The 16,518-nt window shown below is 41.3% G+C and overlaps 1 protein-coding gene across 1 annotated transcript in view; it reads right to left on the reverse strand.

Moving 5' to 3' along the window:
• The window catches only part of CDH17 (cadherin 17), a 108,722-nt gene that overhangs the window by 36,757 nt on the left and 55,447 nt on the right, over window positions 1-16,518 (reverse strand). The window contains exons 7-8 of the mRNA XM_077493038.1: window positions 9,941-10,072; window positions 1,860-2,010 (exon numbers count right to left, since the gene is read on the reverse strand). Coding sequence (XP_077349164.1) covers window positions 1,860-2,010; window positions 9,941-10,072 — 283 coding nt within the window. The remainder of the gene's footprint in view (window positions 1-1,859; window positions 2,011-9,940; window positions 10,073-16,518) is intronic.

The following is a 16,518-nucleotide window of genomic DNA, read 5'->3' on the forward strand; positions in this document are numbered from 1 at the left end:
GCAAACCGAACTGAGGGGTGTTTGGCTCATCCCTACTTTCGATACAGTAGAGTGGCCTTTTCTATGGGAGGTTCTCTGAAGGATGGGATTCCCACTGGTTTTGATTACCTGGTTAAAATTACTTAAAAATTCTACATCCTCAGTTAGATTGGGGGGAAAGCTGTCAGCTCCTTTCCAACTAAATAGGCACACTCTACAGGGTTGCCAGCCCTTTTTACCATAACGATTGAACCAGTGGCTGAGGCCATTCGTACCTCTCCCCATATCAAGGGTCTTCAGATTGGCTGGCTGGAGGAGAGGTTGGCCCTGTACAGATGCAGATGACTTACTGCTAGTTTTTGAATGATGCTGTCCCTTACTTCAGGGAGCCCTCTAAGCATTAAACTCCTATTCAGTATTTATGGGGCTCAAGGTTAATTGGGCCAAATGCCTATTGTCCCCAGTAGATCCTGTGGCTTGTGCTGCACTTTCCCCTAATATGCAGCTGCAATGGGTTGATGATCTGATTAAAATTAATATTCTTCCTAAATTTACATTTTTCCTAATTCCCCACAATGGACACCCAAATCCTTTTTTACACATTTACATGGTCTTATCTCCTCTTTTCTGTGGGCTCTCAATCTCCTAGATATAAATTGTTCATCCTTATGTGCCCTACATCCCAAGGGGTATAAACTTTCTCGTATTGCTATAAATATTTTCTGGACATGCAATTAGTTATAGCTGCATGGTGGGTGAACACAGATAAATCCAATTCCTCTACATTGTTAGAGGCATCAGTGGTTCATTCAATTGATTCTCTCCAGTTCCTACTACTTGGGGGTTCTAGGGCTCCTTACCCCTTAACTTCTTTTATGATTGCCACTATCCCGGCCTGGAAGGCGGGTTTAGCAAGTGAACCTGCTCTCCTATTGTTCAACCCTTTATTATTCCTCCTAAATATGATCCCTAATCTGGGAGCCTGGGCAAAAAAATTAAATAAAAACGGTCTCTCGGGTAGTGCATCGTGGCTCTCTAATTTCCTTACCACAACCGGAATTGAATGTTCTTGTCAAATATTTCTTCCATTATATGCAGCTCTCCCATGCTTTCCATAGTTAATTTCCTCAGGATACTCCCATGGTTGTGGAACAGTTACTCTGAACGGATTGAGATGAAAAACCAACTACACACCTCACCTGCTGTCCTCCTGGGTTCTGGAGATAGGTACTGGATATAATTGACTGTTTGATTGTCATATCTATCACCCTGAGGCCTACTATTGCAATTTGCTTATTGGGGCACATGGAAAATGTAATCTCCACGGTAGACACCCAGGTTAGTTTGCTTCTCCTCTATACTAGAAAGGCAATAACGATGCACTGGAAAAAATCTGCCCCTCCTCTTGATTTTTGGAAACAATTAGTGAATAATAGCTTACCATTGTTTAAGGATACTTACAGTATGTGAGCAATCAGGATTGCTCCCACCCATAGCAGGTGGTTGCTTTTAAATTGAGGTCTGTGTCCTCTGCAATGCAGTTATGATGAAGGCCCTTTTGAGGCAGAAACATGTTAGAGGATTGCTTTTTAATGTTCTTACAATAAAGAAAAAGATTTGTAGGATTGGGTTGTGCTAGATACTTGCTTTGCCCCCCTCTGCCTGTACTCCATTACCTTTGTTTCGGTATTTAATCATAGAAGTCCATATTTGCCCAAATCAGGCAAAAATAAAAAAAATATTTGTAAGTAAGCATAGGTGTTAACTCACAAGGGTCTTTTATTAGATACTGGAAAATTGACATTTATTCTGATAGGTTGGTCCAATTAAACTAAAGATTATAAAGGAAGAACAATTTATTTGAAATTTTTAGAACGTACCAGCGCCTTCATTTTCCTGCACTTCAAATATAGTCATTTCTGATGGACACACTGGCGGGTTGTCATTGACATCAGCTACATTTACCACAATTTCCAGGGGTCTAGACACAGGAGCTCCAATAATGTTTTTTGCCAAGGCATAAAAGACGTACTGAAAAAAAATACAAGTCACTGTTAAGTGAAATTCGGTACAAAAAAAATCATATGTAGTTAATGTCAATGCTTTTACATGTCTTTAGCTAGGAAGTCTTTTTAAAAGACACAGTTAAAGTAGAACACAGGTAAAACATTTTATTCCATTTTTGATAGAGTAAGCAAGGGTTGTTTTTGCCATCTGTGTTCCATTGGGGATATTTCCATTCACTTCCTCTCTCTTAGCCAAAACATGAAGTAAGAGAGAATTCCTCTAAAGTGAGGGAATCCCTGGTTCTCACCAGGGTCACCGGAACTAGTGTCATCATTGGAAGATATCCCCACTTTTTCTGTTCTAGGGACAACACAAAATGTGTAATTTTCTTACTTTCACTTTTGGTGATAATGGCAATCTGGAATAATAGAGAGAGCGGATCCCTCTAACAGGGGCACAGGCCGCAATAAAAACCTGCATCTCCACTCTATCCAAAATGAAAAACAAGTTTTGCCTTTATTTGCACTATAAGCGTATGTAAGACTGAATATACATTTTTTTAAATGTTTCCAGATATGAGCTTTAAATTTGAGCTTTAGAGTTTTTAGAAGATTTTTTAGATAAAACAAATAAATGAAGATGTTTTAGTGTATGTTGATTGTTTTGATAATATCTATGTGCCAGTCGCTTTGGAAAATATTTAAGATGTGATTTATATTGAGAAGCAACATTTTTTTTAAAGGGGCCAATAGAAATCCCGCAATTATATTTATTAATACACATTATTATGACTGCATAAGATGCTATATTCTTCTTCGAGGAGTAACAGTCTTCAAAAGAACTTCTTGAATTACACATACAGGATACAGTACCGTATATACTCGAGTATAGGCCGACCCGAATATAAGCCGAGGCCCCCAATTTACCCCCAAAAAAACTGGCAAACTTATTGACTCGTGTATAAGCCGAGGGTGAGACATGCCTGTCCATCCCTGTGTGTGTGTCCGTCCATCCCTGTGTGTCCGTCCATCCCTGTGTGTCCGTCCATCCCTGTGTGTCCGTCCATCCCTGTGTGTCCGTCCATCCATCCCTGTGTGTGTGTGTGTCCATCCATCCATCCATCCATCCCTGTGTGTCTCCATCCATCCATCCCTGTGTGTGTGTGTCTCCATCCATCCATCCATCCCTGTGTGTGTGTGTCTCCATCCGTGTGTGTGTGTGTGTGTGTGTGTGTGTGTGTGTGTGTGTGTGTGTGTGTGTGTGTGTGTGTCCAGCCTACCTGTGTCCCGAGCCTTTGTCCCGAGCCTCCGTCCCGTGCCTTGCCTCCTTGCCTCCGTCCCGTGCCGTGCCTTGCCTCCGTCCCGTGTCGTGCCTTGCCTTGCCTCCGTCCCGTCCCGTCCCGTCCCGTCCCGTGCCGTGCCGTGCCTTGCCTTGCCTTGCCTCCGTCCCGTGCCCTCTTCGTCGGCGCCTCGACGGCCATTGTAAAATTCAAAAGCCGCGCCTCCGCCTTCGCCTGTGATAGGCGGAACACTGAATTTCCCAGCAGCCTGTGTTCCGCCTATCACGGACATCGTATCATCCTCGTCCGTAGTACGAGGATGATACGATGTCCGTGATAGGCGGAACACAGGCTGCTGGGAAATTCAGTGTTCCGCCTATCACAGGCGAAGGCGGAGCCGGAGGCGCGGCTTTTGAATTATAGAATGGCCGCTGTCTGTCTGCTCGACACGCTGATCGAGCGGGCAGACAGCGATGACTCGAGTATAAGCCGAGGGGGGCACTTTCAGCCTCAAAAAAGAGGCTGAAAATCTCGGCTTATACTCGAGTATATACGGTATATAGTATATGCAAATTATAAATCAACTTTGTATTGTGTGTATAGAACCCTCTTAGGTAGGTGCTAGGATAATTAGATAGCTTTTAGATTAAGTTTATGATTTTAGTTAATGCAATTTTGCAATTATTTGGCAGGAAAAAGCATATACTACTCGGTGAAGCTTTAATCTGCTAGTTAGTTCTACTCAGTGTGTTCAGCGGCTGTCAGTCTGGTCTATAGCTTCCCCTGTATCCAGGAGACTTGAGAGGTTTCTGGATAGTAGGTGTGAAGCTATGCAGATGGCAGCATGAATATTGATGCAGCCCCAGCCTATCCCAGAGAGGCAGGCTCTGAAGGGCCCAGTGGTCTACACCCAAACAACATTCTGCCAAACCAGGGAGACCTGCATCTCATCCATCTGGATTTACATTGAGGGACACTATTTTTTGTTTTTTTAATAAAGGAATTGTCAAAAATGTCAAAAAGTAATAAAAACAAATGACAAGTTTTTGACAATTCTTTTGTTAAAAAATAAAAAAATAGAGCAGAGTGGGCATTTGGCATGAGGCACATGGAGCGTTTGATTTTTTCTATTTTTCGTGTTCAGCGGGTGGCATGATTGACAGTGGATTTATATAGAATTCCACATTTTTTAATAAAATAATTGTTTTTATTACTTTTTGACACTTTACTTTTTTGATAATATTTACCCAATACTCATTCACATGGGGGGGGGCAGGATCTGGGGGCTGTGGGGATGGGGTCGCTTATGGATTTTGGGGGGGTCGCTTTTTAATTTAGGCATGGGGTTCCCCTTAAACTCATAAAATATCAGACCGGGGGGGGGGGGGGGTCCACACCATTTTTTTACACATTTTTCTATTGCAGGGCAATGCCTGTTTTTTTTTTCTTCTTTACAATCATCTGTCAGTGGGGAAGCCCGCTGACAGATGATGAGGCATGGTTGTTAAGGATGTGGGCAGCTAGCTTCTCTATCCCCTGCTTAACAACCAGCTATTATTCACACAGAATTTTAATCTTTTTCAACCGAAATTCTAATCATTCTGAAAAGTTGGAATTAGTTAGAAAATGAATAAACTAAACTAATTTTAACGAAAACAAAACAAATTTTAAACGAAAAAAAAAATGAGCCGAAACTAATTCTAAAACCAAACGAAACGAAGTCCATAACAAAATGAAATTAGTAACATAACAAATCTGAAATAAAACAAATGTTTCTGTTCTGCACATGTGTAATATTGTTTACAAAGAGTCTTGATTTTTCCACTGCCTTGCAAAAGTATTCATACCCATTGACATTTTCCACAAAACATAAATGTATTTTATTGGGATTTTATGTGATAGACCAACACAAAGTGGCACATAATTGTGAAGTGGAAGGAAAATGATAAATGTTTTTCAACATCTCTTACAAATAAATATCTGAAAAGTGTGGCGTGCATTTGTATTCAATCCTCTTTACTCTGATACCCCTAACTAAAATCTAGTGGAACCAATTGCCTTCAGAAGTCACCTAATTAGTAAATAGAGTCCACCTGCATGTAGTTTAATCTCAGTATACAGTAAATATAGCTGTTCTGTGAAGCCCTCCAAAGTTTTTTTAGAGAACCTTAGTGAACAAGCAGCATCACAAAGGCCAAGGAACACACCTGGCATGTCAGGGATGAAGTTATGGGAAGTTTAAAGCAGGCTTTAGTTATAAAAAAAAAATATCCCAAGCTTTGAAGATCTCACAAAGCACTATTCAATCCATCATCTGAAAATGGAAAGAGTATGGCACAACTACAAACTTGCCAAGACATGGCCCAGCCATCCACCTAAACTGACAGACCGGGCAAGCATTAATCAGAGAAGCAGCAAAAGGGTCCATGGTAACTCTGGAGGAGCTATAGAGATCCATGGCTCAGGTGGGAGAATCTGTCCACAGAAAAACTATTAGTCGTGCACGCCACAAATCTGCCCTTTATGGAAGAGTGGCAAGAAGAAAGCCATTGATGAAAGAATCCATAAGAAGTCCTGTTTGCAGTTTGGGAGAAGCCATGTGGAGGACACCGCAGACATGTGGAAAAAGGGGGCTTGGGTCAGATAAGACGAAAATTTTACTTTTTGGCCTAAAAGCAAAATGCTATGTGTGGTGGAAAACACTGCACATCACCATGAACACACCATCCCCACCGTGAAACATGGTAGTAGCAGAATCATGTTGTGGGGATGCTTTTCTTCAGCTGGGACAGGGAAGCTGGTCAAAGGGATGATGGGAAGATGGATTGAGCCAAACGCAGGGCAATCTTAGAAGAAAACCTGTTAGAGTCTGCAAAAGACTAGAGATTGGGGCGGAGGTTCACCTTGCAGCAGGACAATGACCCTAAACATGCAGCCAGAGCTACAATGGATGCATATTCATGTGTTAGAATGGCCCAGTCAAAGTCCAGATCTAAATCCAGTTGAGAATCTGTGGCAAGACTTGAAAATTGCTGTTCACAGATGCTTTCCATCTAACCTGACAGAGCTTGAGCTATTTTGCAAAGAAGAAATGTGCAAAGCTGGTAGAGACATTCCCAAAAAGACTTGCAGCTGTTATTCACAGTGAAAGGTGGTCCTACAAAATATTGACTCAGGGGGGCTGAATACAAATTCACACCACACTTGTCAGATTCTTATGTGTAAAAAAATTAGAAATCAATTTATCATTTTCCTTCCACTTCACAATTATGTGCCATTTTGTGTTGGTATATTACATAAAATCCCAATAAAATACATTTACGTTTTTGGTTGTAGCATGACAAAATGTGGAAAATTTCAAGGGGTATGAATACTTTTTCAAGGAGCTGTATTTATTTGTACATAATCGCCAATATGTGGAATGCCACATGGCACTGTTAATTTATCTCCCTTTCCCTTCAACTTGTGGGATACTCCCCCTATATTTATACAAAGTTATTTTAGGGGCCAGTGGCCCAGGCCAATGGGGACATGGCCATTTTTGGTGGGACTTGTGAGTACAGACATTATTGGAACTTGGGGACCTTGTGCTCTAGCTACTCCTCTGGTACCTAGTTATAGTCAGCTGTAGGTCTGTTAAACGGGACACCGGCTGGTGCCATGAAGAGCTCTACTGGTTCTACTACTACGTAAAGCGAAAGGAAGATTAAGTCCTCAGTGTAAATAATTCTTATCCTGGAGTACTCCACCACTACCCTCATCCCTATTCAAGGTCTCCAAAAAACAAAAACAACATCCTCTAGACTGTTTTTTGGAGAAGAGTTAATGAGCCTGTTGTGTTCATGGCCGCGGGGCTGAACTTGGGAAGACCTGGACAAGTAATTCCTACATCTCCTACAGGTGCAACGATACATGTGAAACTGAGAAACTTTTGTCAGCTTAAAGCTCAACTCCAGGTATTTAAAAAAAACACCCTTGCAGTGTGGCTCCAAGGGTTGATTGGGGTGAATTTAGCACAGGATATATGCTTGTTAGTACGTGAGTAAGTGAATGGCTAAACTGGTTCTCTATAAGTCCATAGAAGAAAACAGCCAGCAAGCCAAATGCAAAACCACACAGTAAAATTTACTGAAGTCCATTATCAGTACAGATACACTGACATTTCAGAGGCACATGCTGTCCTCTTTATCAAGGTGATACGTCTCTATTGGAATGCTGCAATATATAATTTTTTTTTTTGGTTCAGATATAATTTAGCATTCTTTACATATTGAACCAGGGATCAGTCATGATTGTTAAAAGAGTCATTTGACCACGGCAAGAACTATGATCTTTTATTTTTGGACATACTCTATATATTATTATGAAGCCTTCTGATTAAATAATCAGCAGTTGTGTATATTTCCACTTTTCTATGCTGAATGAATAGGTTTGGTTAAATTGAGTAGTATATCTTGTAAATTTACTGTATATGTTGATGCCCCCTTACCCTCTTTGTTCATAGCATTATGATAATTACTAAAAAACAGGCGCAGACGCATTATATAGGAGCTCTGACATTCCATGTTTAAAATTCAGACAAACCGATAGGAATTGTTTTAACTACAATGTCAAATGAACAAGGTCAAATACACTATCTCATGCAGATACTGAGGAAGACAAATGTATTGCTTTTCCTTCACCGATGATTCATATTGACCTCACCCATAAGTACATTTTGCTCTTTCTCTAGTTTCAGTTTCAAATATATTTTTTGAATGCTTATACTATGTATTCTTTGGTTAGTATATTACAATGAAGTTAATGATTTAACGGGTCGACCATATATTATCTAAAAGGTTCACAGGAAGATAAGAAAAGCCTCAAGGCATAGGGTTGCGTAACTTTACAATTCTTTAACCACACACAAAAAAAAATACACGGTTCTGACGTTATAAAACAATTTTAGATATACATACAGTATGTCGTATTTTATAATTGTGTGCTTTAATTGTTTAATTACTTTTCTAACTTTCCTATCTTTAAACTTAAGCTGGCCATAGATGGATTAAATATTGGCCGGTTAAGCAGGGACCAGCCAAGATTCAGTCTATCTATGGGTGGGCTGATTGTACACAAGTCGATCCACCATTCGATTTGGGTACAACCAGCATGTCGGATTTTTAGAATGTGATTATTGTCAGTGGTTATAGCCACTAACAGTAATCACTGTGTTCTCCATTCTCCTGGCAGGGACGGTTTGCCGTACCCCCCCCCCCCCCCCCTGCTGGGAGAACACAATAGCTTCACGGGAGGGATTTCCCCATCAACACTGTGTTGATGGGGACTTGAGCAACTTTCTTTCCTGCAACCCATTATTGCAGAAAAGGAAATCGCATAATCAATGGCCTGTTTTAGATGTAGGGCACTGGTGCATGGAGATGAAGGTCCTAGAAGAAAAGCTGCATGGGCTTCAAGTAACAAAAAATAACTTATTTGAAAAAAAATGTCCGTATTAAACTCTAGGCAAGGAGTCTTGCTCAGGGTTTAGTTATGCTTTAACAGTTGTAATAAATATATTAAAGTAGAACTATAGGCAAAACTTTATTTTTTTTAATTTTGGATACAACAAAGGTGGGTTAAAATCCCTGTCAGATTTTTTTTCTTCCAATCTATGTCCCATTGCAGAGATTTTCCTTCACTTCCTGTCCCATAGCCAAACAGAAAGTGAGAGAAAATCCTTGTAAATCAAGCAAATTCCTTGGGGCCCCACAGGTCACCAGAACTAGTGTCCCCATTGGAAGATTTCCTCTCTATTACTTTTCTGGGGACAACTCAAAATTTGGGTAATTTATTTTCCTTTCTTTTACTTTCAATGATAATGGTAAACAGGACAGATAGAGGGGAGGTGAATCTCCTTAACGGGGGCACAGGCTGCAATAAAAACTGATAGTTGTTCTAATCCCTCTCCACTCTACCCCAAAACTAAAAAAAAAAGTTTTGCCTTTAGTTATACTTTAAAGAGGGAGTTCACCTAAATTTTTTTTATTAAAAGCCAGCAGCGACAAATACTGCAGCTGCTGACTTTTAATAAATGGACACTTACCTTTCCTGGAGTCCAGCAATGTCGGCAGCCAAAGCCGAGCAATCGCTCGGCTCTCGGCTGCTGCCGGCGCCATTCTTGGTGAGGGAATCAGGAAGTGAAGTGTTGCGGCTTCACTTCCCAGTTCCCTACTGCACATGCGCGAGTCGCGCAGCGCAATGAGAATGGTCCGCGCTGTCTCTGTGACCCGTGTGTGTCCCAGCTGAGAGAGCGGCGGGATGGGAAGTGGGAGCAAATACCTGTCTTAGACAGGTATCTGCACCCCCCCCCCCGAAAGGTGTCAAACGTGACACCAGAGGGGGGGAGGGTTCCGAAAAGCGGAGGTTCAATTTCTGTGTGAACCTCCACTTTAAGTATTATATACTTTATACTGTATGTAAACATATTTATTGTGCCATGTGGTTCTTATTTCCTGAATCTGCAAAAAAATTGTATAACTGATACAGTCTATCTGTTGCACCCTCAGCATTCCAGTCAGTAAAAAAATAAAAAAAGTTAAATTATCACAAAAAAATTTAGTTTTTTGCTGATATTGCAAACGCCTATGTCAATCCTTATTTTTCCTTTACACATGCATTGTCTATACGTATTACCTGTTCACGCTCCTCTCTGTCCAGAGGCTCTGTTACATTAATATCTCCTTTCTGATCGATGACAAAGGGGAACCTTAAATATTTCTCTCTCTGGTGTAATTCATATGTGACATTGTCGTCATTCCATCGCACCTATAAGAAAAGAAGCGGTCAGCCAAATTTATTGTGCTTTATTCTGGAATATAGCTGTAATGGTAGCTGGTCTCTCTCAATGTCAGCTCCTTCCAGTATACTGTATGTAAACTTTATAATAGACCACGGTGTGACATATTTACTCACTTTGTGTCTAATAACGCTCTCTGACGAATATGCAGGCAATTCAGGAAAGCACCAAAATTTTGAATATGTGATGTGTAAGAATGAAGGGGCTAACAACTGTTCTCAGAAAATGAAAAAACAGAATCAGCATTTAGTCATTCCTGGCTCTTGAAACTCAAAATGTCTGCTTACATTTTCCATTGCATAGATTACTGTACAAACTTGGAGCTTGAATACCAAAACATTGCTTTAACCCTGGATGTCACCACACTGGTTCCATAATTTGTCATAAGCTGCACCTCACATAGCGAATGCTCTGCGTGTCATAGGCTTTCATAGTGGCAGTTGCGGTGCAGGACTTTGACACAACTTTATCTATACAGAAATGTAATAAGGAAAATTTTAAAGAAGACCAAAGTGCAAGCTATCCTTGTAATTCTAATATTGTTCGATTACTATAGATTCAGCTGAAAGCAACACAGAATCCCCTGAGAGGCATCTGACAATGTATTTTCAGTGAGGATGAACTTTTTCTTAACTCTGTCGATGACGATAATATAAATTCTCTGGATCCCTACTAGAGCTGCACGATTCTGGCTAAAATGAGAATCACTATTTTTTTTTCTTAGAATAAAGATCACGCTTCTTGCGGCGTAACATCATCTTTCACATTATACAAAAAAATTGGGCTAACCTTACTTTTTTTTTTTTTAATTCATTGAAGTGATTTTTTTCCTAAAAAGAATTGCGTTTGAAAGACCGCTGCGCAAATACAGTGTGACATAAAATATTGCAACAATCTCCATTTATTCCCTAGGGTCTCTGCTAAAAAAAATATATGTAATGTTTGGGGGTTCCAAGTAGTTTTCTACCAAAAAATAATGATTTTAACTTTGTAAGAAACAAATGTCAGAAAAAGGTTTAGTCTTTAACCGCTTCAGCCCCGGAAGAATTTACCCCTTTCCTGACCAGAGCACTTTTTGCGATTCGGCACTGCATCGCTTTAACTGACAATTGCGTGGTCATGCAATGTGGCTCCAAAACAGAATTCACATGTTATGGAAAACAAGATACTGTAGGCGCACAGCTTTGGCCCTTTGACATGGGGGGGGGGGGGTGGATTGTTATTTTTTTATATATATTATTATAGGTTTGTTATTTGGATGTCCTTTTCTTATCTGCTTACTCTTAAGGTTGCGTTTGTCATAATTTTTATTAAAAGATATTTTTTATACACAGAAATACATAGGACATGACACATACAATAAACAAATTACAATAAATACATACAAACTCTTACATAGCTTAGAAAGTCCATAAGGGCAATACTGTGGTCCCTTGGATTAAAAGCATAATTTGTTCAAGAAGAATGCTTGTAATTCCAAAGCACTCGTATATCAAAGTGAGTTTCCCCATAGAAGTCAACAGAAACTCAGATAATGTGTTCCACAGTGACTTCTATTGTGTGCAGTACCACATGTGGCCAGAGGTGGGAGGTGCCAGAGATACTCGGAATGAATTGGAAACTGCTCGGAGATGCTCTTATGCACTTGGAAACATTCGGAGAGGCACCGGGAACCAAGTGGCTCCGAGTGCACCCGAATGGCTCTGAGTGTCACCGCCCCCCCCCCCCCCCCAACCTCTGGCCAAATGCGCTACTGCAGAACACAGAGGCTTGAATCCTGCTTGTTTTGCAAGACAACGCTCGCAAACTGAGTCAGGACTTTAAAAAAATAATAGCTTGTATTGCGAAACGCTTGTTAACCGTATTACTCGCAATCTGAGGTATCACTGTACAATATACACGTATGACTATAATAATAAAAAAAAACAACAGCACCAGCTTCAACATACTCAGAAAGTAGTACTCCTGTGTTATAACATCAACCTAATCTGTAAATACTGTATATCTCACTACTGCAGTCACACGAGATATAATTATAAAAATATATTACCATACTAAGGCCTCTTTCAGATGGCCGATCCATTCAGGTCTGCCTGTCAGTTTTTCAGGCGGACCTGAATGGATGCTCCATAGAGGTCTATGGAGCGTCAGATGTCAGCGGTGACATGTCCGCTGACATCCGACCCACTCCGATCCGAAAAAGTGTGACGGAGGAAAAACCTATTTTCGGATCGGGTGACGACGGACCCTACGGTTCGTCATCACCCGATCTCCCATAGGGGAGAGCGAAGCTCTGACAGGACAGGACCATCCCTGCGCAGCGTGCGGAAATGAACCTGTCCCCTGCCTGCTCAGTGGAGATCACTCCGGCGATCCCCACTGAGCAAGTGGATATCCACGGGGTGGCTCAGCACTTATCCGGCCCGTGTGAAAAAGGCCTTATAGTAACATTCCAATGGGGCCACTTTAGGTGCATTCAGTGGCGGCCCGTCCATAGGGGGCGCCCGGGCGCCGCCCCCCCTGTGTGGTCACAAAAAAAAAAAAAAAAAAATGTAAAAAAAAAAAAAAAAGTTTTAAAACTGCCCCTTTAAAAAAAAAATAAGTTCTTTAAGGAAGTGCACTGTGCTCGAGCGCCGGTCACAGTGCACTATGGGAAACGCCACGCCAATGCAATCATGAGATTGCAGGCGTGGCGCTTCATTTGCGGGCGTTTAGCCCGCCTCAGGGCGCTTTCTGAAGCGCTGAGTAGCTTCCGCCCGGCGCTGTAGTATGTGTTACTACGGCCGGGCGGGCAGTTTGATTGACATCTGAGTTGACTCAGATGTCACTTCCTGTCTTCTCTCTCCCATTTCACCTGAGAGAGGAAACAGGAAGTAAGAGGAGTAGAGCGGTGTGCAGGAGAGGAGCGGCTGCGGAGAACACCGGAGAGGAGCACACAGTCAGGTAAGTGTTTGCTGACTGATCAGTGTTCTATACCCAAGTCTTGTTCAGGTGCCTATAATTCTATCTTTAGTGTATAATTAGTGCTCAATTAGAATCTCAACCTTGGTGCCCAGTGCATGCCAGTCTGAGGATAATTTATAGCTATCAATGCCAGTCTGTCATGGGCTGCCCTCTGCTTGTTTTTACCAGCTAATGCATTGTTTGCTGACGAAGTGTTCTATAACCAAGTATTGTTCAGATGCCTACTTCTAGCTTTAGTGTACAGTTAGAGCCCAATCAGAGGCTCAGCCTTAGTGCCCACTCCCTGCCAGTCTGAGAGGAATTAATGATCAATGACAGTCTGTGTAATGGACATCTCCTGTCGGTTTCACCGGCTAATGTACTGTTTGCCTCCAGATCAGGTGTTCTATGTCCAAGTTTTGTTCAGATGCCCTTCCAGCTTCCCTATACAAGTACTGCAAAATCAGAGGCTCAGCCTTTGTGCCCATTCTCAGAATAAATTGATCAGTGCCAGTCTGTGTAAAGGGCCGTTTCCTGCCAGTCTTGCCCGCTAATACTGCTTGTGGCCAGATCAATTGTTCTTGTTCTGAATGCCCACTTCCAGATTCATTGTAATTATACTGGCAAATCAGAGGCTTAACCTTAGTGTCCACTGCCTGCCACCATCAAAATCCTTTGATCAATGCCAGTCTGTGTAAGGGACAGTCTTCTGCCAGTCTGAGAGTCTTACCCTGTTTGCTGCTAGATCAAGTGTTCTATGCCAATTCTTGTTCAGATGCCCGCTTCAGATGTCCAGGTGTCTATGTATAACTTTTCAGCCTCAATGTACAGATACTGCACAATCAGAGCCTTAGCCTTAGTGCCCACTACCTGCCAGCATCAAATTGATCAATGCCAGTTTGTGTAATGGCAGTCTTATCAGCACTGTTTGCTGCCAGTTTAAGTGTTCTATACTAAAGTCTTGTTCAGATGCCCACTTCTAGCTACTGCACAGTCAGAGGCTCAGTCTTAGTGCCCAGTCCCTGCCTGTCTCAGAATAATTTACTGTGATCAATGCCAGGCCAGCCTGTGTAATGGACCGTCCCTTGCCAGTCTTACCAGCTAATGTACTCTTTGCTGTCAGGCTCAGTCCTAGTGTTTGCTGCACCTAAATCTTGTTGAGGATGTCAATTTTAATAATATACTGATCAATGTCAATCTATGCAATGGACCACCCGATGCCAGTCTTACCAGAGAATGCACTCTTTGCTGTCAGCTCTAGTGTTGGTTACACCCAAATCGTGTGAAGAATGCCCACTCCTATTGGTAATGCCAGGGTATCTTAATGAACATGCGCTACCTTATCCAGAAGCTCCAGTCCCTTTACTAACAGCAACAGCTGTCCTTGTGCCCTGTGCCAGTCATGTCTGACTTTGCCCCACTGCCCCCAGCAGTCTCAGGAGACGGATCTGCCCTTGCCAAGCTCAAAATATAAGAGTTCATATGCCCCTGGCAGTCTGTACCCCCTGCATATATCCTAGCTCAAGCAGAGTAGAAGACAATCAATGGGGGAGATTGCTTATATAAGACGTCATTGTCTTGGGGGGAATTTCAGGGGCTGGCTATCACTAAGAGAGAGATTAATTTACCACTTTCACAGCTGTGTCTTAATAAGATTTACACTTCATACCAATCAGTAAGGTGTACATATATATATATATATATATATATATATATATATATATATATATATATATATATATGTGTGTTTAGGTGTACCATTATCCAGGATTGCAGAGTGCTGTATATATATCTATGTATAGTATCCATGTGAGTCTGCAAAACTTGGATAATATCACATCTATACATAGCTATACAGAAGTCTGCAATCCTGAATAATGGTATACCTATAAATACACAGTATATATCTATACAGCACTCTGCAATCCTGGGTAGTGGTACACATATACACACAGATGTGTCTATCCAGAAGTCTGTAATCCTGAATAATGTTACACCTATACATATAGAACTCAGTAATTCTGAATACACAGCTACAATGTTACACTACTGTTTTAATATATACAGTTTCTATACAGCTCTCTGCAATTCTGGGGCAATGATACGCCTATACACAGTTATACACAGGTATGCCTATACATAACCCTGTATTTCTGGATACATAGATAATGTTAGTACAGTATGTCTATGTACACAGCTACTGTATTTGCAGGACAATGAAATTCTGGATACACGCCAATATCATTCTACAAATTCTGGGTGTGGCTTATGAGAAGTGGGAGGGGCCAACCGTGGATGGGCGGGGTCTTGCGCCCCCCCATCCTAAAACGTCACCAGCCGCCACTGGGTGCATTTAACCATACAAGCCATATTTTTTACAATTTTTTAGGACAGCCTCTTTTTTGATACACCATTTTTTTCTAAAAGAGAGAGGTACTTACCTCTTTAACTTAATCACCCACTGTGGGAGGAAGGGCTGGAGAAAACTATTTCCTAGCCAATAATTTCCTTTCCAAAAACAGGTGTTTAATAGCCAACATTGAATAATGATTCAACTCCAAGGGACTCAGCCCACCCAAAACACAAATAAGCAGGGTAAGAGGAATTGGAATATCATACACAGTATATATCCACTATTTCTTGCCAATATATAAACAGTTCGGGTCAACGTCACATCATATGAATCTAATTGCCTGTATCTCAAAGACATCTACTGTATACTTCTTGACCTAGAATCGGTAGGGAGGGCATGAACAACTCCCTTATCCACTGGATCTCTTTACACCGCATACCCTGCCTTGTCCTATCATCAGATGTTGAAAAAAGTATTTGACAGCATCGATTGGCTATCTAATTCAATGGCCTGCAAAGGCTTGGATTTCCATGCTCTATGTCAACCCTAGGGCCCGAGTGAAGGTGAACCACATCCTCTCTCTGATGTTTACTATCTCAAATGAGACAAGACAGGGGAACCCCTTATCACCACTGTTGTTTGTTTTGATGATGGAGGCCACACTGCGTAAACTTTGGGCCAATTCTAAAATCAGAGTGACAATAAATAACATGAAATATAAACATGTCGCATTCATGAATGATGTTTTTATTTTTGCCATCAACCCGTGAGTAATCTTACCTAACCTCTTGAATAAGCTGAAAAGGTTTCAGGAACTTTCTAATTTTAAGATTAATTCAGGAAAATCCGTAATTATGCCCCTTATTGTCTCATGGGAAGACCTACACACTATAGAACACTCGTTCCCTTTTAAGTGGAAAAACGACTCAATCATCTAGGCATTAAGTTATCTGTCGACCCCTAGACCTGTACTGCTAACTTCCACCTCTCTTACCAGTGGTGTGGGAGGTTCTCATAGTTTGGGACAAACCATAGTTTATCTGATTAGGCCAGATAAGCATTTTAAAGATGATGATCCTTCCCAAATTTTTGTTTCTTTTCCAAATTGTCCCTATAAAG

The sequence above is a fragment of the Lithobates pipiens genome, unplaced genomic scaffold (assembly GCF_037356315.1).
Source record: "Lithobates pipiens isolate NorthernLeopardFrog02 unplaced genomic scaffold, aLitPip1_a1.2 Scaffold_19, whole genome shotgun sequence".
NCBI classification, from domain to species: Eukaryota; Metazoa; Chordata; class Amphibia; order Anura; family Ranidae; genus Lithobates; species Lithobates pipiens.